Source organism: Haliotis asinina, chromosome 8 (genome assembly GCF_037392515.1).
Source record: "Haliotis asinina isolate JCU_RB_2024 chromosome 8, JCU_Hal_asi_v2, whole genome shotgun sequence".
NCBI lineage: Eukaryota > Metazoa > Mollusca > Gastropoda > Lepetellida > Haliotidae > Haliotis > Haliotis asinina.
Genome location: NC_090287.1, coordinates 43,028,534 through 43,053,384, shown reverse-complemented (window position 1 = coordinate 43,053,384; position 24,851 = coordinate 43,028,534). Strand labels below are relative to the sequence as shown.

At 39.0% G+C, this 24,851-nt stretch overlaps 1 protein-coding gene across 2 annotated transcripts in view; it reads left to right on the top strand.

Moving 5' to 3' along the window:
* LOC137293535 (protein Smaug homolog 1-like) overlaps positions 1-24,851 on the top strand; it is a 42,929-nt gene that overhangs the window by 3,437 nt on the left and 14,641 nt on the right. For both annotated transcript variants that reach the window (XM_067824149.1, XM_067824148.1), the window contains exons 2-7: positions 6,587-6,885; positions 8,891-9,484; positions 10,066-10,350; positions 20,327-20,436; positions 21,524-21,610; positions 24,197-24,404. In XM_067824149.1, coding sequence (XP_067680250.1) covers positions 6,678-6,885; positions 8,891-9,484; positions 10,066-10,350; positions 20,327-20,436; positions 21,524-21,610; positions 24,197-24,404 — 1,492 coding nt within the window. In that variant the 5' untranslated portion in view covers positions 6,587-6,677. The remainder of the gene's footprint in view (positions 1-6,586; positions 6,886-8,890; positions 9,485-10,065; positions 10,351-20,326; positions 20,437-21,523; positions 21,611-24,196; positions 24,405-24,851) is intronic.

The following is a 24,851-nucleotide window of genomic DNA, read 5'->3' as shown; positions in this document are numbered from 1 at the left end:
GTAGAACAGGACACAAAAGGTGACTATGCTTCTTGTAGGAGGTGACTAATGAGATTGGATTGGTTGACATGTCATTGATTCCCAATTGTGCAGAGTGATGCTCAAGTTGTTATTGTTAATTATTGGATTGTCTGATCCAGACTCAATTCTTTACAGACCGCCACCATATAGCAGGAATATTGCTGAGTGTGGCCATAAAACTAAACTAACTCACTCATTGCCATTGTTCTAAATCATTGTCTATCTCGTTTCAGTTGGTAAAACATATACATACTTTCCACAGTCCTTGGGAAGTTCTGCTTGTGCTATTCAATCTTGTCTCATTTCAGAATTTACTATTTACTTTAGTTTTTGTTCAAAACATCTGTCAGAGTTAACTATAACAAACAATGAGACCTGCTTGGCACACTCAGCAAAATCAGCCAACAGCACTTATTTAGGTAAAACTTGCTGATATACTTGGCTTGACCTATCCTGTAGATGCAGTCAGCGATCTTGCTATTGGGTAAGAATCAGTTTTAGAAACAGTGCTCATACCTTTCATGTCTGTACATCATCGGTGACTATCACCTATCTTCAACACAGAAATCCAAGGTTAATTTGTGTCACTATGATATGGGTCAATAATGTCATTGTCAAGCATGGACTGAACCTCCTTCAAGGCTTCAAGCTTCATTGAATGGTGAGGATATAGTTATCAGGTTCAGTGCCTTTCATATCATGACAAATCAAGTCTGTACTACCACATACATCCAGAAGCATTTGTGCAGACTGTGATTACTCTTGAACCTTTCACTCCCATATCAAGTTTCTAACCTTAACAGCAGTGTTGGTAAAAAAGTCAGAATTATTTAACTGATGTTTGACATAATCAGCATTAATGGCAAAACTTCACTGTTTACAAAATAACATATCTCCTCACTCTTAAGATTAAAATCTGACATAATATCTCCCGGAGACAGAGGCAGTATGTTCAATACCAGTTACAGTGGCACTAAAGAAATAATTCAGTTTAGACAATGTGCCTGATTGTAGAGCTAATGATAAATGTACAAGCCACAGATGGGACTGAGATTTTATGCCAGTATTGACAACTTGCCGGATTAAACTGATGCTGGTTTTGACAGATTCCACAGTAGTAGGTACATTGACATTTCTTTCCTGATACAGCTTGTCCAATTCTGACTGCCTGGTCTTAGCAAAACAGTGTTACTGATCACTGTCATTCTTGTCAATAACATACAAGGGGTGTCCCAAACGTTTCCAGCCTCCTTAACTAATATGCCATCTATATGAATATTGTTGTACTTATTTTTCAATATGATCCCCCTTCATTTCAGTGCTCTTGTTCCACTGTTTCTCAAGCATATATAACCCATCTGAAAAACACTGTCATGTGACCCTGAAAACTCTCAACAGTGATGACCTCATCCATCTCAAATTTGCATCCCCGAGGATCGATTTGAGTTGAGGAAAGAGGAGGAAGTCAGAATGGACAAGATCTGGAGAATAGTCTGGGTGAAGGAGGATCTTGAAGCCATGTTTCTGAGCAACTTATCTGCAACTTGTCATGTGAACTGAAGCATTGACCTGGAGGAGCCATACACCTTGGTGAATGTTACCTCAACGCTTTTCTCTGATCTGATCTGATCATGCAACCTACACACTTAACGAGAGTAAATGCACCATTCATTGTGGAACCCTGGGCTAAACAGTCTATCATGTTTACCTCAGAGTCACAGAAAATGGAGGTCATGACTTTGGCACTGGAAGATGTTCATTTAAACTGTTAGCATGTTTGCGAAGTCACATGCTTCCATTGCATACTTTGACTTATTTTCTCTGGGTGATGAACCTAGGTTTCATCCTGAGCAACAGTATGATCCATCACAGCATGTTGATCTCTCCTATAGTCTTGGAGAAGCTGACGACAAACCATTACTGTCCAATGTTATGTTTTTTCGGATAACATTCTGAGCACCCAGTGGACAGACAACTTGTTCAAGTGCAGTGTTTATGGATTAGTCGTTCCACTGATGCTTTGCTAATGTCATGTGCAGGAACTAATTGTCTGACATTTACTCACCTGTTCTGCTTCGTATTGTTGAGAACAGCATCATTTTTGTCTATGGTTGTTGCATTACCATGACGACTTCACATGTATTTGTCATCTGTGCTGCTCCTGTCCCTTGTAAATTCAGCACACCACTATTTGATCATACTATGTAAAGGAGCACTGTCACCTCATTGTGACAGGTTTATGTCATACTATCATAAATTTGCTTTGGCATAAACTTTTTAAAGCTGTCCTGTGGGACAGAACCGAAACCCTGGCAAACAACCTGAAAGACTTTCAGCTTAGGAAACTCCAAGAGGCCATCCATCCACATCAAAAGACTCCTGCCATCAATCAACCATGACCAAGGTTATTTCATACCTCCTGCGTACTGTCAAAACTCATTAAAGATCCTCATTACTGACAATCCCCTGCTTATGCATACCACAGGCTTCACTAGTACCCCTTTTTGTATTTTGCAGGTTTTATTTGTTGCGCTCCTATCAAAGCTCATGGGTTGTTATTGTGTATGGCTTTCTATCCCAGTGAAACTGTACAAACATAATTATCCTCTAAATTGTATATGATTATATGCTCCCCTTTCTCATACTTTTCACCACTTACTTGATAACGGTGTTAGAACCTACACCGAAATGTCGCTTTCATAGCCAGCGTTCACGAATAGTGTCTGACCCTCTGACAAATCTGGCAGATTTGCCAATGGTCAGACAGAAGTCCCCAACCTGCTGGCCCCAGTGTCTGACTGAATATATTACAATGACTTTATCTGAAGTTGTTATTTGTGGCATGTGACACTTGTTCACTGTTTATAAATTTATGTTTATAATGTTTGTCATCATATAATGCTAATAATTTCAATGCCAATTATGAGAAATGTTAAATCTGAAATGTGTGTTCAATTTTATTCTGTGGGTCCTGTGAATTTTCAGTGGGTCAGACAGACATCTGAAACTTAAAGGATCCAATGTCCTGTTACTTTGAAACACCATTCGTAAACACTGCATAGCACTAATGAAGATGCTTATCCATATATTGTCATCTTTCCTTACTAATCCAACTTCTAAAAGAAGTTACCTAACATAGTGTCTGACTTCCTAAAAGTGATTAGCAGAAACATGTAAAATTATCACCAATACTGAAGTTGTCTCTGAAGATGTCCTTATCCCAATCCTTTCCTGTTTCAAATCAGTATGTCCTTTTCATATTCTTAACTAATGCTTAATCGATAATATCTCCCGGAGAGAAACTCAGGTTTGAAGCATTGCCATTGTAATCCACGTGGTTGCAAGATCAGTCATGGCTGGACCAGATTTTAGTTGACAGCTCTGTTCTTGGGGAGGCTTGTCACTGTGAGCACCCCATGAACCTTTGAAAGGGAAATCAACAGCATTAATATTCAGTGTTCCTTGTTAACAATATAGAAGCATCAATTATTGAATAAAACCATGTTACTCAAATAAAACCACTTTATTATTTGCTTTACATATTGTTATAACTTTTTATGTCATATGTGATTTTTTCTCGTGTTTTCTGATTTTCCTCTTGAAGATACACTCAAACTTCACTCAGAATCAGACAGTTTACTCAAGGACCCATGTCAGGTACATATTTTATTAGTTTCAGTCTCCATTAAGGGAATTAACTCCAAATGTATCTGAATCAGGTACCAGTCCAGAATTCCTACTTGTCCCAGCTCTTAACTTGAAGCCAGTCACCTAGAGACAGGTTCTACAAGTGTTTGTGCATGGCCAGCATGTAGTTAAGACTACGTATAGAATTATCCAGTTGCAGGTGCAAGCACAAGAAAAATAGGCCACTAACATAAAATGTTGTAGTTCTGAATAGGATTAGTATGTGTTTCAATTATTTGTATTTATTGAAGTCAAATTATTTTTCCTTATCCTGACTAGCATTATTTGCTTCTCTCTCCTTTCTGCCCAAGGTAGAGTGGAAACCACTGTTTCTCAGTTAAGTAAAAGAGTGAAAAAATCTCTCCGTAATACACCTTTCATAGGAAAGGATGCTTCTTCGACATCAGTGACCACTGGGTTCATGAACAGAGACCTGTATACCGGTATCTCAGTAGACTACTACTCTCTACGTTGGCAAAGACACAACAATATTCATGAAGATGCAATGATTGAAAATGAAGAATACAAGAATTACAGTAGGACGCTGGGGCCAGTTGGTTATAGACTTCCACCGGACCGTCAGTGAGTCTGCCAGATTTTTCAGAGGGTCAGACGCTTTTCATGAATAGTGTGAAGCTACCAGCAACAATGAGAACTAGGTTGAAGAACATTTTTTTCTTTGAAAATAGTCAACATTAACACCAGTTTACTGATATCCCTGAAAACTATCACAGTTTCTGTGGGGTAGGAGATCCTCCCAAGTAGAAGCAATGAGTGAAGTTGAAGAATAGAAGTGACTTTTCATGAAGCTGTCGACAGTTGTCTGGACTGTCATGAACCCATCTTGACTTGAAGACCACCACAACATGTTACGTAAGACAGCAGTGTGCAGCAATCAGCACATAGCCTCTGTCCTTCAGATAACTTCAGACCTAGCGTAACACCTATCAAAACATATTGCGTAGATGCAAGCTGGCACGCCTCTTTCCTGTAGATCATCATGGATCTACATACCTCCACACAGCTTCAGGATACAGCTTCAGCTTTAGCTGTTTGCATTGTAAATCTTCATACATTCATCTGTCTTTGCAGAACCCCATTTGCCACTGAAAGGTCAGCTTGTGAGTCGAACACAGATATTATGAGTGACAATTAGAATGGTGTAGATGCCTTCGAGACGATGATCTCATAAAAACAGAAGGATTAAATGTCAACATTAAGCTAAGATCCTTGCTTAACAGCAATGTGGCAAGGGTACATTTCAGATAATAGTGGAAATGGCATAAAGTCATCTAAACCGTTTCAGTCAACCAACTATTACACCATTTATCATAGAGGTCATCCTGATAGTGCACCGATGATCTCATACATTTAACAGGAAGTTGACTTGGGTACACCATTAGTTCTTGGGAACTTGGTAGATGGCAGTATTGTACAGTTTGTCTGTTATAACACATGGTTGGGTGGGGGGAGAACATTAAAATTTTCGTGTCTGTTAAGTTTGAAGTCTCTGAAGACTATTTAATGGACAGAATGCAGTACCCATGCAGAGACCTGATTTGCAGATCACAAATTCCCAGGGTTTTAATCATAGGGATTGTGAGGTAGCCTAGTGGTTAAACTCTTCGCTCGTCACACCGAAGACCCAGGTTTGATTTCCCACATGAGTACTAAGTGTGACATTTCTGGTGTCTCCCGCGGTGATATTACTGGAGTGTTGCCAAAATGTATTGTCAAACCACACTCACTCTCCAACTGAACTTCCACATCACAAAGAGACCAAACCAAAGGCCTTGTACCACAAAACGTGTTGTACCGTGGTACCGTATCTGTTCACTGTTTCTGTTACTATTTACACCATCAATGTCGTCATTATCTTCTCTTACAACTCGCTGTAGTATCATTTTTGTGCAGACTGGAATGTACTTCAGTTTGATGTTGTCCACAAACTGTCTACACATATCAGAAGTTGGAAAACTTGCTCCACTACACAGTATCATGGTTTTTGAATGGAACATTTGGAACATTCACAGATGAACAGTGTGTTGTTATTGGGGAAACTGATGGCAGTTGAAACAGCAGGCAAATGTAAATTAATTAATAATGAAAATATGTCAGCCACAGAAAAATTTTCCAGGGCTGGTCTGGTATTCAGATTGTTATGTTTTTTGGTAGGCATTTAAGTACGTATTTTGGGTGATTTTAACATGACATGGAATTCATTTACCAAATTCTCACATAATTTTCATTTATAAACATGCAACCTAATTTTCTATGTTCTAGTGGTAGTACATCTAAGTCATTTTCTATTTGTAGGGACAGGATGAAGAAAATCTTGTCTGGTAAACTGTTCATGTAACCAACAGCTAATATTTCTAAATTTCACTTGTCACTGATTTTTAGCCTGTATGTAGTGTCTGTAGGTTTAGATACTGTCGAATACTGTATTGTCACAGATACTCACACTCAAACGCGCACGCATATGCGTGCGTGCTCATACACACACAGACTTTGAAAGAAATTAGGTAACACTTGAAGGTAAAAGTGTTCCTTTATTCTTTTCCAGGTTATTCACAAGGTATCTGTATGACTGTGAGTGAAGTTCTTGAAAAAGGAAGACTTGTACTTTCTTTTGTTGCCATATTCGTTTCTATGGCTGGAATAATGCTGAGAGCAATGTAATATTCTGGTTGCTTTTGTAATGTATTTCCTCAACAGGTTTTTATGTTCTTGGTGTGTCAAAGTGTCAGTGAATGTATATCTTTTTTTGCTCTCTATGAGTGAAATACAGCAAATGTGATTAGACCTTTTAACTAACTCACTCTTTGACATGTTTCTACATTGTAACAATAAAAAGTTTCATTAATCTCTGTTGCAGAATCAGCACTGCAGTCTATATATGATGTATATGTGAGAAGCTCTATTTCGTATCGGTGGAAGTAACCATGTGTACAATGAAGTGAAAGAAGATGAAATCCAACAACAATTTCCGTGAGCAGGTGACCTTAGTGACGGGTTGGTTTAAGACTTGGAGTGAATGTGAGCAAACTGTGGCCCTTTACTCCTTGTTGAAGAAGCTGACACCGTCACAAGCCAAATTCCTGGTGCAGGTGCTTCAGCAATCTCTTGCAGAGTGTACAGAGGCCAAGCTGTTGCAGGAGAAGGCCAATGATCCAGGTAGTTAACTGGTACTCATGGTACTGATTTCAAAATAAGCAACGATTTTACAGTGTAGGATATACCTTTATTTTCCCCCGTTCGTGTAATGCGGTATAGTCAACTCTTCGTCCCTCCGTCTGTAATCATTTTGTTTCCGAAGCATAACTCAGAAACCGTTCACTATTTTTAGACCAAACTTGATAGATATAATAATTTGAACCAATGGTTGTGCCTTTTGCTATTTACAGATTTTTGGCATTTTTGTTTTTCCATTGAACATTTTGGTGTTAGTCTAATGGTGGGGTGGGGTGGGCTTTGTTTCTGGAGCAGAAACTTGGTAGATATTGCAGTCAGAACCTACAGCGGTGCCTTTTGCTATTTACAGCTATTTGTGATTTATCATTTTCTCGGTTTCCATGGAAACGTTTCGGACTTAATCTCAGAATGGAGGGATGGGCTTCATTTCAGGAGCACAACTCAAAAACTTCTAAATATCTTTCTGCAAAACTTGGCAGATATGTAGGGGAGAGCCTAAAGTGGTGCCTTTTGCTATTTACAGATTTTTGTGATTTATCATTTTCCCAAGTTTCCATGGAAACAATTCTGACTTAGTCTCAAACTGGAGGTATGGGCTTCATTTCCACAGCACAGCATAGTCGAAAACTATTCAATATCTTACAGCAAAACTTGGCAGATGTTTGAGGCAGACCACAAAGTGGTGCCTTTTGCTATTTACACTGTCTTGGCATTTGTATTTTTCCTGGTTTCTATTGAAACAATTCTGACTAAGTCAGAGGGATGGGCTTCGTTTCCACATCACAACTCGAAAACCATTTCATATCTTTAAACAGATCTTGTCAGATATGTGAGACAGATCTTGAAGTGGTGCCTTTTGCTGTTTACAAATATATGGCATTTAAAATTTTCATGACTTCCATGGAAACGATTCACACTTAATCTAAGAAAACATCAAGTAACTGTCAGATGATTTCCCGGGGGGATATGTCATCTTCTGATGACTCATGTTAAGTATCCTTTAAGTTCTTAATTATTCATTTTGTCCTCTGCATGCAGTTATTATTTTAAGTCTATATAAGTGATGACAGGCCCACAGTGACATCCTTTACAGGGAATCACATAGTCCTTGTATACAGAAAAATAAAAGTACTGGAAATAATGTGCTGATATGTTAACATTTCAGGGAAGGTATTCTTCTCCCAAGAAAAACAAAACCCGTCACCATGACAGACATTTTATTAAAAATGTTTAGCATGTGTCAGTAAAGTGGTGTTTCCCAAAAATGGAACACCAGGGATCAACTGGCTTTTTTGCACAGATAACAAAATAAATTTGTGAAAATTATCTCAGTCAGAGCATGTCCAGAGCAATATTTTCCACGAAAATCTAAATAGAAGGGGAGACAGTGTTTTCGTAGACTACTAAGTATGTAAGTATAGTGTTGAATCGATACACGACAATCGTATTGATGTATCATATCGTGCAGCTCTTGAATCGTGATAACTTGCGTATTGATTAATCGTCACAACTCTAATCCCTAATGTTACAAATGTAAGTCCTTGTGTTCCCCTCTGTGATTTTACTGGATATTTTTGGTGTTTCCATGGCAACAAGTTTGAATTTTAGCTGATATTGGTGGTAGTGCTCTCTTCTGGTGCAAAACTTTTAAACCATTGAATATTTCTTTACCAAACTTGGCACATAGATCGGTCTGGTGGTGAACTGATGCCTTTTGGTAGTTTTGAATTTCTGAATAAAATATTGTTTTAGTTTCCATGGCAACAAGTCTGGCTTCAACTGAGATTCGTAGTAGTGCTCCTTTCTGGAGTAGAACTTTAAAACATTTCAGTACTCTCCTTTGACTTCGCTATGTGCATGCTATATCATATTCATGAAGAGTATTTTGCCATTGTAGGGTATGTTGATGACTTTGTTACTTATTTTTGGTCCTGTTAATGATTTGTCAGCTAATGAAGTGTGCTTTCATTGTGTTTTTTCATTGCAGCTTTCATCAGCAAAGTGTGTTCGGAATCCAAGGAGAAAGCTATCGCCCACTTGCTCAAATATTTACCTCTTTTGCAGTCAGGCAATGCTGCTGCAAAAAAGGAATACTTACGGATCATTCCAGAGGTGCTCTCTCATGCCATTGAAAATGGAGTGAACATTGAGGAAAGTAGACAACTCCTGTCCTACTCCCTCATCCACCCTGCAATCAGTGGGGAGGAACGTCTACAGTTCCGGATGTGGTTGGGATATCTGGAGGAAAGGTTTACATACAGCATCAGTCCTGCACGTGGACCGAGTCAGTCCCCACCCCTGGCTGTGACAGACCAGTCCGTTACACTGGCCAATGGACCCAACAATGGTCAATGGAACACCTCAACCAATCAAGATATTACAAGCATTGTGAATGGTTCAGATAATGGGGATAATGCTAGTAACAATGGATTTATTGGGAATAGTTTCGGCAGCCATCAGTCATTACGAATCAGCAACAGTCATGTTGGAGTTGTGTCGTCACCCAACAATGGTCATACACCTCTCCATGCCACTTGCTCTGCACCGCCTAACTTCAGCACACCACCAGCTAGTAACCAGGGTGAGCAGAACATCATCACAATAATTCACTCAAAATTTGAAACTTCAAAACTAATTGTGGTAGCTATTCTTGACTGGCCACATACTAAATGTATCAAACAACAGTAAACACCATCACACTTACATACCATTGGTACACTAGGAATGGCCATAACAGCAAATGTGACAAGTTTGAAAAAATTGAAAACACATCTAAATAGTCACGTACAGCTTGCTGACTGTTTGGCTCTTCGGTTATATGTACCAGGCATCTGACTTTGGATCAAAAAGGTCAGTGATTCTAATCCAATCACAGGACTTACGACAGCTAATACGATACATGAAGTTGGTGACTTCTTTTTGGATTCATTATATTTGTTCTTTCTTTCATTGTGGAGTTGTTTATCATTAGGGCAACGAAACATATTTTTTGCAAAGAAACTACAGTATTCAGTTGAAAGTTTTTCTGATACATATGCTTTATTCTTTTTTTTTTAGATAGTTACTCAGTTTTATGAGTCAATATAGATTGTTTAAGAAATATAGTAATAAGGCATTAACAAAGTTTCTTGTTTCTATGTCACTGTTTTACCCCATTTGCAGGTAACAACAATCAGCACAACAATTTGCATGCGCCACTGCGCAGGACATATTCTGTTACTCCACCTGTGGGCGTTCCAAACCCAGAAAAAACTGTTACTGATTGGTTGCGCACCAATGACAACCACCTGTCTCGGGGCAACTCCAACAACTCTACCTGTGAACATGCTCCACTGTCTCCCCAGAGCAGCATCACATCCTCCGGCAGTGGCAGTGACACCCACCCTGACGATGGAGGTCCTCAACCAGTGAGGAACAGCTTTCTGGAAGATGGCAGTGGTATGCGAGGTGCGTCACATGATATGCACATAATACAGATGATGCTGTGGTTTAATATAGCTAACAGTCATGAATAATGTCAATTTTCAGTAAATATTACAGAAGTAATTTTGAAGCAAAAGAGTTAAGAGTCTGAGAAAAAGTTACCTTATGTGACTTGAGACAAGAAAAGCCTTTGAAAATTGGATATTGGAGGCACCTGAGTAAATTAAGAAGTTTAGTGAGCAGTGTTCATGCCTGCAACCCACTGGCCCTATTGTCTAACTGTATATTTAACATTCAGTGACTTTGACAGTATATGACGCGTGACACTTGGTTGTTGTTTATAAATTTTACATTAGGTGATAATTTCAATGCACATCATAAGAAAGGTTAAATTGGAAGTGTGTGTTTAATTTCTATTCTATGGTTCCTGTGAATTTTCAGTGGGTCAGACAGACATCTGAACTTACATCATACAATGTCCAGTTATTTTGAATCACTATTCATGAACACTGAATGAGAAGGACAGGAGGGGATAGGGGAGTGAAGCTGATTTCTATTAGTGAGGAGTTATTTTTCCCTATCCTGACTCATGCATGTTTCCTTGTCTTCCTCTTTTCTCTGAAGTTTTAGTGGAACTCTTGAAATCCCATGAAGTTTACTTCTTAAAAAGAGGACATAGAATCATACTCACCCACAAGTCCCCTCCCTTTCCTCCATATTTTGGTACCAATTTTAGTCACATGACTGGCCATATTTGTCACACTCTCCTTCAGCCAACAGGAAGGTTATGTGAGTGACTGCTCTTTTCTCTTGTTTAGTTTGGACTTTTATCTAAATTTTGCTGCATGTGGTTTTCGGTCTGTATAATTCATTGTATGATTTGTGTATAATTTACGTATTTTATACGTTACAACTTGTAATCATGTGTCATGTGCTTCGTTTCCGGAGCAGAACTCAAAAACTGTCCAGTATTTTTCTGCAAAACTTGGTAGATATACCAGTCAGAAGCTGCAATGGTGCCTTTTGCTAGTTACAGTTTTTTGTCATTTCTTAGTTTCTCGGTTTCCATGGAAACGATTCAGACTTTGTATCAAAAGTGAGAGGTGTGTTTTGTTTCCGGAGCAGAACTCAAAAACTTCTAAATATCTTTCAGCAAAACTTGGTAGATATGTGTGGCAGACCCCAGAGTGGTGCCTTTTACTATTTACAGGTTTTTGTGATTTATCCTTTTCTTGGTTTCCATGGAAACATTTTGGACTTAGTCTCAAAATGGAGGTATGGGCTTTGTTTCCGGAGCAGAACTCAAAAACTTGGTAGATATATGTGGCAGACCCCAAAGTGGTGCCGTTGGCTATTTCCTTTTTTTTGTTGTATTATTTTCTCGGTTCCATGAACAGGTTGCTGACTTCGTTTCCGGAGCACAGCTCGAAAACCATTTCATATCTTTCAAAAGATCTTGGCAGATATACGAGACAGATCTTGAAATGGTGACTTTGTCTGATTACAGATATATGGCATTTATACTTTTCATGAATTCCATGGAAACAATTCTGACTTGGTCTAAGAACACAATAAGTAACTGTTGGATGATTTGTCCTTTCAAATATGTGGGGACCGGGGGGATATGTCATCTTCTGATGACTCTTGTTTACATTTTGATGGAAATTTGTTTGAGTTGTAGATACCGTTTTTCAGTGTCTGATTACTCCAATTACATCCGTCTTGCACTACAATCTGTGCTTCTAACGTCTGCTGTGATCTTTGTTGTCATTTTTATCCCCCCGGCATGTAATGCGGGGGTATATAGTTGACGCCTCGTCTGTCTGTCAGTCTGTCTGTCATCATTTTGTTTCTGGAGCATAACTCAGAAACCGTTCAATATTTTTAGACCAAACTTGGTAGATGTAATAATCTGAACCTATGGTTTTGCCATTTTGCTATTTACAGAGTTTTGGCATTTTTATTTTTTTTGTTTTTCCATGGAACAGTTTGGTGTTAGTCTAATGGTGGGGTGGGCTTTGTTTCCGGAGCAGAACTCAAAAACCATTCAATATTTTTGTGCAGAACTTGGTAGATATGTGTAGCAGACCCCAAAGTGGTGCCTTTTGCTATTTACATTTTTTATGTGATTTATAATTTTCTGAGTTTCCGTGGAAACGTTTTGGACTTACTCTCAAAAGTGAGAGGTGTGTGGGCGGTCAATCAGTTTCGGGCCAGTGGTCACAGAACGAAACGCGCCTGCACATCAGTGTGCTAGAACTGGGAGCAGTCCGATTAGTGTTCCAACACTTTCGGGAGATGGTGTGTGTCTGTGTGGTGCGTCTAGAAATGGACAACCAGAGCAGATGCGCTCTCTCGACATGTCCTGGCCTTGCACGAGTGGATGCTGCATCGGGAGATCTCCCGGCTGTTCGGGTTTTTCCAGCTGGATCTGTTTGCCTCAGGGGAAACGAACCTGATTTCGGTGATTTGCTCTCGGATACCGAATCTGAGAGCCATCGCCCAGGACGCTTTACAACTCGATTGAACGGACAGGGTATTGTGGGCGTTCCTGGGCGTATTATCTCAAAGCTGGTGTCCAGTAATTCTCAGGTTTCTGGCTCTGCCTCCTGTCCTGTTACCCTTTCGACGGGACTTACTATCCCAGAATCCCAGGATTCAGTGGTTGGCTTGGCCACTGTCAGGAATCGCCTCCAAGCGAGCGGAATTCCTGCACCAGTTGCAAACACAATTCTGGCAAACGTTCAGTATGAGGATAGATGGGCCTGTTACTCGCGCTGGTGTGTCGACAGGCGGATTCTTGATCCCTTTTCTTCAACTTTCGTTGAAGTATTGGAATTTTTAGTCTCGGTTAGAGACCGGTTTAGCTGCGTCTACTACCCGAGGCTATTCCACGGCTATTTCAGCATTTCTTATTCCTGTCGACGGTGCTCTCTTTGGGCAGCATCCTCTTGTGCAGCGCTTTCTAGCAGGTGTGGATGGGATCCGTCTGACTGTCCGGCGGATTAGTCCCCCGTGGGACTTGTCAGTCGTTCTTCACTGGCTGTCCGGTCCTCTTTTTCACGAGCTGTTGTCTCTTTCTCTCCAGCTGTTAACATGGAAGGCTGGCAGGCGGGTCAGCGGATCCAGCTCTGACTGTCTTTCTCAAAGACAGGGTCAGTATTAGACTGACGAATCTTACCGTCCTAAGATCGAGCTACCTACCTACATGCAGCCTCCCTGGTCCGGTACCTTTCTTCGATGTGCTCACATCTTAGATATCCGTAAAACTCTCAGAGCTTACATCAAACGAACTGCTGATACCCAGAAGGATAAACAGTTGTTCTGCTGTTCTGGAGGATGGAGAGCTGGTTTGCTTGTTCGCAATAGGTGGCTTGTCTCTGCCATTTGTATGACTTACATTCATGGTGCGGCCAACCACCTCCCCACATTCTGTCTGACTAGTTCAGCATGAAAAGGGAGGTATGAGGTACACGGCAAGAGTTACCTGCTCTTGGCTGTTGTGGGCCCAAGAAGGGGCCCTATAGGGGTGGTCTCACAAGACAAAAACAAGTTTTTTGTTTTGTAAAATATTTATTGAAGTATTGTTACAACTGTCGTAGTCATTTTAAAATGGACATTTAAATGCCTTATATGTACCCCAAGGAGGACATTCTTCAAATAATTCATAACCTCTACAGGTTGGTATAAATATTTGTTTGTCACTCTTAGACGGACAAGGTAAGGCAGTATCCATCAGTCATGTCGGGTAAGAAAAGGATTGCGCTAAGAACTGAATGCTGATTACTACAACTGGTATTTGTAATTCTAGTGAGATGTCGGGCTCAGGAGCATGACTTTGTTTTGGTGACGGACGCTGCATCGACTAAGAAGAGATCTACATCGAGGGAATCATTTGTATCACGGAGGAAGCGATCTAAAACGTCTTCATCGCTGAAGAAGACCTCATCATCATCTACGATGAAGGCTTGTTCCTTCACACAGGATATTGTGTGCCAGGTGAAGTGGAAATGATGTGGTTTTATGAACCTCCTATACTTCTGCCAGAAGAACCTGTCACCAACAGATCGCAACCTGCCACAAAGGGAAGAGCAACATTTACACAACATAAAAGTCACCGGATGATTTACCTTCGGCACAGACATCTTCAAAGAAGGATGGCAGCTCAGCCAATACAGTGCACCTACATCATACGTCAAAGGAGGCATCAGTATTCTCAGAAGAATACTGACCTTCATGAAGATCAAGATCTAAGCAGGATTTTGAACCCAGCCACTTCATGGAACAGTTAAAGCAACGCATGATGTCCTTAATGGATCAATGCTTCTTGGAAGAGAGCTGACACGAGGATACCTGCAGGAACTGCCTTCGTGCATGAAGACGCGTCTTATTCTCAAACCCACGTTGAATGTTGGAGAGGACATGCACAAATGTTTACGCTTTCATAGATCATCCCTATTGTAAACCTCAGCGTCATGGATACATTCATGAATGTCGGCTCAACAGTAGTTCTCCAAGGAGGAGATTCCCCTTTCAACATCACAGTAGAAAGGGTTTTGCAGAAGATCTCCTTGTCATCAATGACAATATTATGTATCATCTTCACCATCTGCTTTGGAAACACGCACACTTGCTCACTTGCTCACAGGTACCCTGTGGTCGCTGCAGGAAGATTTTCTAACACAGGGATCTTTGCGCAGACATAGGAACCCTTCGCTGAATGCATGCAAAGATTACCAACTTGAAGATTCACGCAGGAAAGATTAGTGACGAAGTGAAGTGCATGTAGAAGATGAATGTAATGAATTATGTGCTGAGGGTTCTCGTTTGGAGGATTCACGTAAGGAATCGCATATGGAGGTTGCACAAATTGATGTTAATTACAATTATATACCTCTGCACAGGGAGTCCCGCATAGATGCTTGTTGGATAGATTTTCGGATGAAGGAACGGAGAATGTTTTTTTCAATGCAAAAGTAACTTGGTGGATTGCTGATGGATTAGATTTAAATTCTCTGTCAAAGGAATCTAATGAAGTGATCACCTATAGGATGACCAATGAGGACTTTGATACACTTACAGTTCCTCCCAAAATCTTATTTCTAAGGTTCCGGACAGTTTCAGTGCAGCTTTAGATAAAGAAATGAGATATCGACATATGTCAACATATATCATCCTTCAATGCGAAAAGATTTCCTTTACATCACGAAGCCTCAGGACATGATGAGGACGCATGTATTAAATCTTACAAAGTGGATGACAAGAAGCTTACTCAACTTGACACCACTTCTTGTCGTACCTTTTATGGTCTAGCCAGATCTAGAGCTATTGATGAAACTTGAGACAAGGAATATTCCATTAAAAGAGGAAGTCGTGGCTCTTTTCGTTGTTTTAGAGGGAGCATTAGGACCTCCGGTTGAAGTCGCGCCCCTAGGAGCGGCAGACAGTCTCGTCGCAGAAGGTAAATCTTGGAACGACTAGAGCGTTCCAATCCCAGTTATCGTCTACAATCGTATACTGTTGGTGTAAGACTAAAGAGATATTGGGAAAATTGGGGAATACTATAGGATTACTTCATGTCCCAGATGCTTCGTGCAGGATACAAGATACAACTAAAGGCTACTCCACCAGTTACCAGCACACCAACGTTCAACAATGTGGCAGATCACTCCCAGAAATTGGAAGAAGTTATTATGTCTCTGCTATACAAAAACGCAGTCGAAGAAATAAAGTCGAACCAACTCACAGCAGGAGTTTTTCCCCCCAATCTTCAAGAACTCCAAGGAAAAGTTCAAACTCATTTACAACATGACGAGATAAGTCAAGAGTATCTACTCAAACTTAAACATTTAAAAATGATTCACCTTCCATAACTTTGGCACCTCGTTCGTCCACACGATTACATAGCCAGTGTAGACCTGCAGGACGTGCATCTCCATATTGTTATACATCCACAGAAATACCTAAGATTCCTATTCAAGGGTTGTTGTTTCAATGGAATGTACTACCATTTGGAATTTCGTCAACCCCTTGGTCATCTACATCATCGAGGGCTACACAATGCCTTTTATCTGGATGAGGGGATTCAAGTGCAGGAAGAAGTCAGTCAATTCAGACTACAACTCGACTTCACAAACTACTAACTCAGGTAATATGGTAAGTCAATCTACTAAAATCGGACTTACAACCGAAACAGATCTACAGTTTCTGGGGATAAGGTATATCACACCTCTCAACCGTATTTTGATTGCGAACGATTGGTGGAGCAAAATTCAAGCCGGAATATCTCATTCCACTGTCTATAGAGACTTTTACAGAATTCTCACAAATGACAGAGTGAGTCTGGATGACAACTGTTATTTTACGTGCATATAAAGCAACAGGACTTGAGTTACCATGAGCTTCCAATCCGCATGAAGTGAGAGCTCTGGCATCTATGCTTGCTGTGCATGGAAATTGTTCAATTACAACAATCATGGAGTGTTTTGGTAAATCAGTCACAGTGTTTGCAAATCACTACCTCAGAGACATTGCCATGGAGGACATCTCAGGCATTCACCAATGCATCCCACTTGTAGCACAGCAGTTACTCAAGGCGTTAAAAATAGCTCACCCTAATCGATACGTAATTTTCTGAATAAAAATGATATTTTATACTTATCCTAACTTATGAGGTCAGCCCTCCCAACCTCCCTTCATGTCACTTGGATTTCCCTGGAAGTCATTGTGTTACGCTATGAAAATTATGGAGAGAGTGTCAAATATGGGCGGTCATGTGACCAATTTTGGCACCTAAATAAATCACTCATGGGTGAGTATGATTTTATGTCTTTTTTTGATAAGGTAAACTTCAAGGGTTTTCAAGTATTCCACTAAAACTTTGGATAGAAGAGGAAGACAAGCAAATAAGCATGAGTCAGCACAAGTATAAAATATCAATTTTTGTACAGAAAATTACATGCATCTATTATTGGAAATACTGTACTCCCATCTCCAGTATATGATGATTATTCTTGTCATAAGATGCCACTAACAGTATCAGGTGGTCAGACTCGCTAAATTGACTGACACATGTCATCAGTTCCCAACTGTGCAGATCGATGGTCAAGCTGTTGATCACTGAATTGTCTGCTCCAGACTCAATTATTTACAGATTGCCACTGTATGGCAAGAATATTGCTGAGTGCAGCGTAAAACTTAACTCACTCACTCACTCCAGTATATTACATTTCATGTCAAACCTTTTTTTTCATGTCTGCCCATGTCTTAACTAAGATGCAGTCACATACATGAATGCTATAAAGCGACTCTATAGTATACAGTGGAGGAAATCCTTTTGTGCATTTTCGAGCAATTATTGCGCATGAGTTGCATTTTATGAATGACTCCTTTGTAGTAAATTGTAATTGTACTCACAAGTTTGCCCAATTTTCTATATAAAAAGATCCAGAGGTTAATATTTGTAAGCCATCAAACATCTCCGACAATCTCTCGCATGTCAAAGTCATCATTTTGAATCATATGACGATCACATGGATTCCCTCCTTAACTTAGCAACAGGTGAGCACTATGAGGATTTTCAAATTTTACAATTCGAAATTATGCACGGAACTAGAACAAGTTTGCACAATTATATGTAAAATTGTTTTGAATTGAAAGTGTATCAATTTATTAACATTTTTTATCAGTAAAAACACAGAAAACTTGATTTTCGTATTAAAGCTGGCAATTGTTTTGGATTACCCACATGATCATGAGTTTCATAATTTCCTACATCTGTGTTCATTGGTCATTTGAAATTGCCTGTTACAATCCAAAGAGACTAAGTATCATTGGGTGAAAGTTATGATAAATATTCCAAGTCTAGATATAGAGGAAAAATTCACCTTAGAACAGTTCAGCCTGATCATAGGATTGGAGGTGTTTGCGCCTCCACCAGTGAAGTGAAGGTACTAACTTGATCTTCAAAATCTGTACCAAAATAGTATGTCTAGTACCTCAATGGGACCACAACCTATGTACTTCTTCTAATCATTATCAGTCATTGGAAATGGAATAACAGCAATTTTGTACTGAATTATGCAAGTTAATCATTTTCTTACACTATCTTTTTTCAAGATGTACAATTTAAGTCTTGACTTCAGTTTGTAATTTAGTTAATGAGTTTACACAAAATTTCTTGCAATGTCACTATTAATTGTAGCAAAGTCATGTGCCCCAGTACCTACAATTTCCATTCATATTATTCACAACCTCAGATCTTTATGTTGTTGTCTGCATCTGTCGCTTCAGGGTTCATGAAATCTTCAGTTTGCATTAGTTTGTCTCAATATGATGATGCTATGAAAATATACTCCTCTCCTAAGAATTCATCAATCGAAACATGAATGTTGAAGAGATGCGACACTATGAGCATGATTAGCTGATAGAGCTGCCTATTTCTCTAAATACATTTCAGAATTATGAAAATATTTGTATGATATTAATTCCCCTGTTTTCATCAATTCAAGGCTTAATATATACACCAAATATTACATCAACCTGACAATGCTCTCGTGACGTCATACATTTTATAGGGAGTTGGTTGTTGGTACACTGTTAGTCCCTTGAGACTCGGCACATTTCTTTCTTTCACTATTTTGGTGTGTAAATGGATTTTATGAGTGGAGTGTTGACTGTGTACTTGGCAGAATGCAGTTAACACATGAAGATCGGATTTACATAACATATGTCCACAAACAAACCCATTAATGCTGATATGACAGCTAATACCACCAGCTAATGTGATTTGATTGATGCACTAGTATTTTTACCTATCCCTGTAGCCATGAAACTATTACTGTTACTGTTCAGATCATTCATTGCCCTAGACATGAAAATTTAGGAGTCTTCATGGCGTCATGAGAGGGAGTCATGGACATGTTTTTGGGAGTCAACATCAGTATAGAACTTTGATCTGGACATCACCTGTGATTCTTTAAAGGTCACATGCAACATAAAACACAACTTTGCAGATTCTGATACCTTTCAGTATGCATTTACCAAAACAAATCATCAAAAATGCCAATTCAGCATATGAAGTTGAAAAAAAAACACGAAAAAAAGCCAGAGATTTAACAAGTCACTAATTTTCCCCCAGCACTTGGAAAGTAAGATTTCGATATGGATTCATATACTGTTTTCAAGCAACAGTGACGACGGTATGAGAATAAATACAGAAACGCAGCATCATATACAACAGAAGTTGTTATCCATAAAGAATGTATAGAGAGATGTTGGGTTTTGTAAATACATGCTCTCTGCATTTGCATTTGATCCAATCAACTGAGATGGTGAACTTCTGCATGACTGGAAACTGTTGTTCATCCAAGTACAAAACAGAACTTGTGCTGCAACATTCGTTATAGATTCTTATAGACAACAGATTGTTTTTCACATATGGATCGTTTTAAGATGAGTAAGAATTGTATTCTATGCAGGCCTTACAAATGCTTGACATCTGTTAGATTTACTTCTTTTGTTTTTGGTGGTACCTCTTTTTTTATCAACGTTCATGAAGACTCTGCTGATGGATTCAAACAAATAGTCTGAGTATGGATAGGAATAACATGTATTCTTTAGGATAAAAATATTATTTTATGCTTCTCTAAAACTTTGTTCCCAATTATCCCTATTCTCCAGTAATTTTTACTGTTAATACATGAATGACTACTAGGAGGCAGTATTCTGAACATGGAAATAGACAGTATGTTTTGTATGCAAAAGAAACATTATATTTCATCACAGCAGTCTGTGTAAGGTATTACTAATTGCACAACAATTTTCATACTGAATTCTTCCTGTCTGCAATATTTCTGATGCTGCAAAGTTACTGCTAGTAAGCCAGGTGGTCTGGCTGGCTGGTATTATTCAGGGGTGAGTTAAGTAAATCTGTAATTACCAGTAGTCATTTGTGTCAGGAGTTTCTCCAGTTTGGTTTAACTGACAGTATTTGTTACAGAGGTTCCTGTTTGGCTGAAGAATCTTCGTCTGCACAAGTATTCCTATCTATTTCGCCAGATGACTTATGAAGAAATGATGAATCTATCCGAGGAATGGCTGGAATCTCAGGTAGACTAAATTCATAAATTCTGTTGATACGTATGTAGTTGATTTCTTTGATAAATGCATGATTTATTGTTTGGATGCAGACCTGGAGCTTCATTGAGTTTGTTTTAACGGTTTACTTGAACTTTTTTTTAGCTTGTTTCTATTTCATATAAAGTGTACATTCATTTGGGAAATAACTTCACATGAGACAAATCAAGAATAGGAAAAACAAAACAAGAAGAAAAACAAGTGCAGTATTACAGTACTACAATATTCGCTATCGCAATAGTTGTTTCGCCCTCAATAGTCACCCTGAATATTTGTCCCAGTTTGCATACAATTTTTATATTCTGTGCTGCAACACGGGACAGAGGGTCCATGGGTATGGCAGTGTCCGTATGTACATCTTGATTCTTGTTAACACAAGATCTCATGAACTGCAGTAACCAATGTCTTCAAATTTGGTGACAACAGAGACGCCAGTAGTGTCAGGGTGACCTTTTCCTCATTTTCAAGGTCATGTGACACTTTCCAAAATTTCACCTGTCTCAATGCCTGCATCTGTTATAATCTAGTTACTAATAGATTAAAACAATATAGTATGTTATTTTTTCATAATTAAAAGGCTGTATTGACCTTGAAGATTTAGACATAATTTACAGTCACCTGAAAATAATTTATGATTAATATATTAAATTTTTGAAAAAAGCTCCAAGCCTCCAAGCTGAAGAATACATTGCCATTTCTTACACATTTGATGTCATGAATTAACGAAATAGTTATCAAGGTAGGGTAATAGGGGTGGGGTTTCTGGGTAGAAAATTTGGACCTGTCCCTCCCCCAAAAAACGCTGATAGTGACAGAGGATATGTGCATCTGCATCTATACATTCAAATCTATTATATTGTATATGGTGTGATATGGCATGGCTCGAGTCATGTGGGCAGACTTCTAATTGTTCTTAGGAACAAAGGGCCAATTCTACCCGTCAACAGGGATGGGAGGTAAGCAGTTATAGCATGAGTCAGGAGAATTATAAAGTGTCAGTTTTATCATTAAAGTTATATTTTTTGCATTATGTTAAATTCCATGTTGCCTGTTTTTTCAGAATGTGACTAAGGGTGCGCGTCATAAGATCATCCTGAGCATTGCCAAGCTGAGAGAGAGACAGGATCTGCTACGAACACTGGAAAAGGTAGACACTGAATTAGTAAGCCTCACATCTGGGCCTTTATTATTGAAACTTTCATAACCCTAAGAATTCTTAACTTTTATAGTTGCCAATGTGTTAAGAATAAGTCTAAGAAGTTTGTAAGAAGTTCCAAGGGAAACGTTTCAAGAATAGCTAGCCAGGTTATATTCCAGAGGGTGCCTAGGTTTCTTGACCAGGGCCCATTTCTGCAAAGTAATCTTTGCGGTATGATGATGATTCATGGCCGGAAAGGCTAAAATCGTAATGTTTCTTGGTTCAATGAGCATAGCCTTCGCAGTACTTGTAATGCAGTGCTATGTTTGAATGAACATGGTGCGCCTCACTCAGAGGCTCTGACAAATTGCAAAGAAATCATAATTAACGTTGATGCTCTTTAATTTGGGCTCATATAAAAGTATAAATTAAATTATTTACACATTTTCATGTTTATTCTTCGCTATACATTTTCTTTAATTCAACATGAAATTGTCATTTTCCATAGTAAAACACATTTCTGTCATTCTGCTTTGAGTGTAATTCAGTTTGAGCAGTTCAGACACCTAGTCTGTGTAGGCGATGTTGTTCACAAGATTGTCTTTCATGGTTAGGAGTTGAGAGTGAATGTTCCTGTATGTTTGTAATAATTTTTCAATAGATAAATTCATCTCAGTTATGACAACCACTCACTTTGAAACTAGCCAGTTACATCAAGGAAGGTTTACCTTTGTACAAGTCATGTGCATATTGTAATTTTGTTCTTATTGTCCCCTTGTATAAATTCATACGATTCACACTGTAAATAATCTGTTTGTTCTCTGTCACTACAAATGATTTATGAGAATAAACTACTTCTGTAAAGCATCTTTATGAGAGCCTCATGTCAATTGCCCTGCAGCTGTTGTAGCTTCATTTCTGTCACTGACTGGTTTCTCTTCAGAGGATGGACAACTTCGTAGATGTTTGGATGTTTCTTCAGTGTCACCTAGTTGGTCTTTTGGTGACACCCTTCCTTTCCTTCAAAAGCCTATAATATCGCACAAATATTTATGTTCAAGTGGAATTGCATAAACATTATTTTCAAGTCGGACACATTTCTGCAGTGAGACATGCTTATCAGGAAATATTCACTTCAAAATGTTTCAATAACAATTCACCAAGTTTTGATGTGGTTTAAGCCAAACTTTAGGGAGACCTTTGCTACTATATCAGTAACATTTAAAAAATAATGGCATGTAGAATTTTGGGTTTGATGACATGTTGATAATGTTTCAAAATAGGGTTTGAAAAAAACATATTAAAAGTATTATAAAAACATTTCCCTGAGGAAGCACGAGAAAATGATTTATAAATGTTTTGTGTTAGCTTGGAAACAATGTTTTGAAGAGAAATTTATCTATTCCTGACATGGATTATGCGTTTTCGCACCGTGTCCTTGTACACCTATGGAAACAAGGTCCTCTGGGTAACTCAAACTATACATTTTAGCCTTCCTGCGATGACACCATGATTGTGATTCTCACAGTCTAACATAGACTTATAAGATTGCAGTAACGCTAAGATCATTTTGGGCAGATGGGGCCAGATCTGACGTTTGCTTGCTGGATTAACTTGTACTGATATCAGATCAGTGGGGTTGTTACAATTCACTGGTACATACAGTGTAATCAGTATATAGGTGCAGGTTATAATTGAATGGTCAGTTAGTGAGATTGTGATGTACAGTCTTCTCTTGCCATAACAATTACCCACTGCGCTCGCCATACATAGCATGGAATACAGGTTAAGTAAGTTCATATTTTCCGTGTGCATAGCAAACCTGCTATTACATGTATTGTGTCCACTCATGTGGCTGACCATTGTATTATGGTCAAATTTTGCTGCTGGAGGTAGTCGTGAGCAATATTGCCCGTAAAGATGAAACAATGACGTGTATAGAAAGTTAATGGCATAACTATTGTCATCTTGTCTTCGGAATACTTTCAAGTAATGCTTCCATAGAGACCATGCAGTGGTATTCTGGCAGTCTTTGTGATCCCCTCCCATAGCTGTTGTTGTATATCACACTGTAGAATGCAGCATGTAGAAAGACGTGTCACTTAAGCTTGAAGTGACATATTGTTTCTTGTCATCATGGAAATAATGAACATACTAAATGTCCAGCTGAGACCTGCTGTCATGTTTGAGTGCAGATAATATAGAAGGACATAAAATGCATTTCCATGACTATTGTGTTTGCATGTTGAAGCCATTGTTTTAAAGGAACAAAACATATATTTGATATAAAAAGATCCATTTAAAGTCCAGTGCTAATTTTTGTTTGGACCTGAACAGTGATCATAACCAGGACACCCTAACCATATGCTGAGACAGTTATTGTTGGACAGAGGGAAGACTCACCCTGTACACATTTCATAGGAAAACAGGTTAAGTCTATGGATAGTTATTAGGTAACATTGAAGTGAAATACTGTTTTAAGCAACCTAAAATCCTTGCACTCCTTTCATCCAACAAATATGAGAGATAGTTAGACTGACTGACCTAGTTTTGTGTGTCACGTTTGTATGAAGATGGGGTGATGTCACTTTTCAGGACATAATGGAGAAGGGTTCCATAAAGCAGGCCATTACAGAGATGAGGAATATGTTGAACACCCCAATAAAGGGCCATGTACCTGCTACAGCCATTTTATCAGCAGTATCTCCACCTGCATCCCCTTCTACCACTCCCAGTGACAGTGACGGCAACAAGATTGCAGAAGGAGACATTACTGGCCAGTTCACAAGACTGATGGGCAAAGGTAAGAAATGTTCAAAGAATACTGTGTAATCAAATGCTGATGTTGTCAAGCACTTCAGTTTGTCTGATCCATGCTGCAGTTGGCTTTTACAACCACATGTTTATGGCATGTTTGTCTGTTCATAGTTATGTACCTCCTGCAGACCCTTTGGTAATTTTATTGGAGGATCTTGAACAGGGCATAAAGGCTTCTGTATCCGATAACTTGAGTTGTCGGTTTTTGCATTCCACATTCATACTGAGTGTGATTTGGTTTTTCAAATGCCAATTCATATTCATGAGTTTTATAAAATTACTTCCAGCGATGCACCATTTTGTGGCATCTGTCACAGATTGGCATGAAGCTGACAAGTATTTTATTATAACTGTTCTCTCGTTCAATGCTGCATTTTACTTGCCTGTGTACTTGAAGCACAGTTTTTCACTTATCTGGGATGTTTTTGGTAGA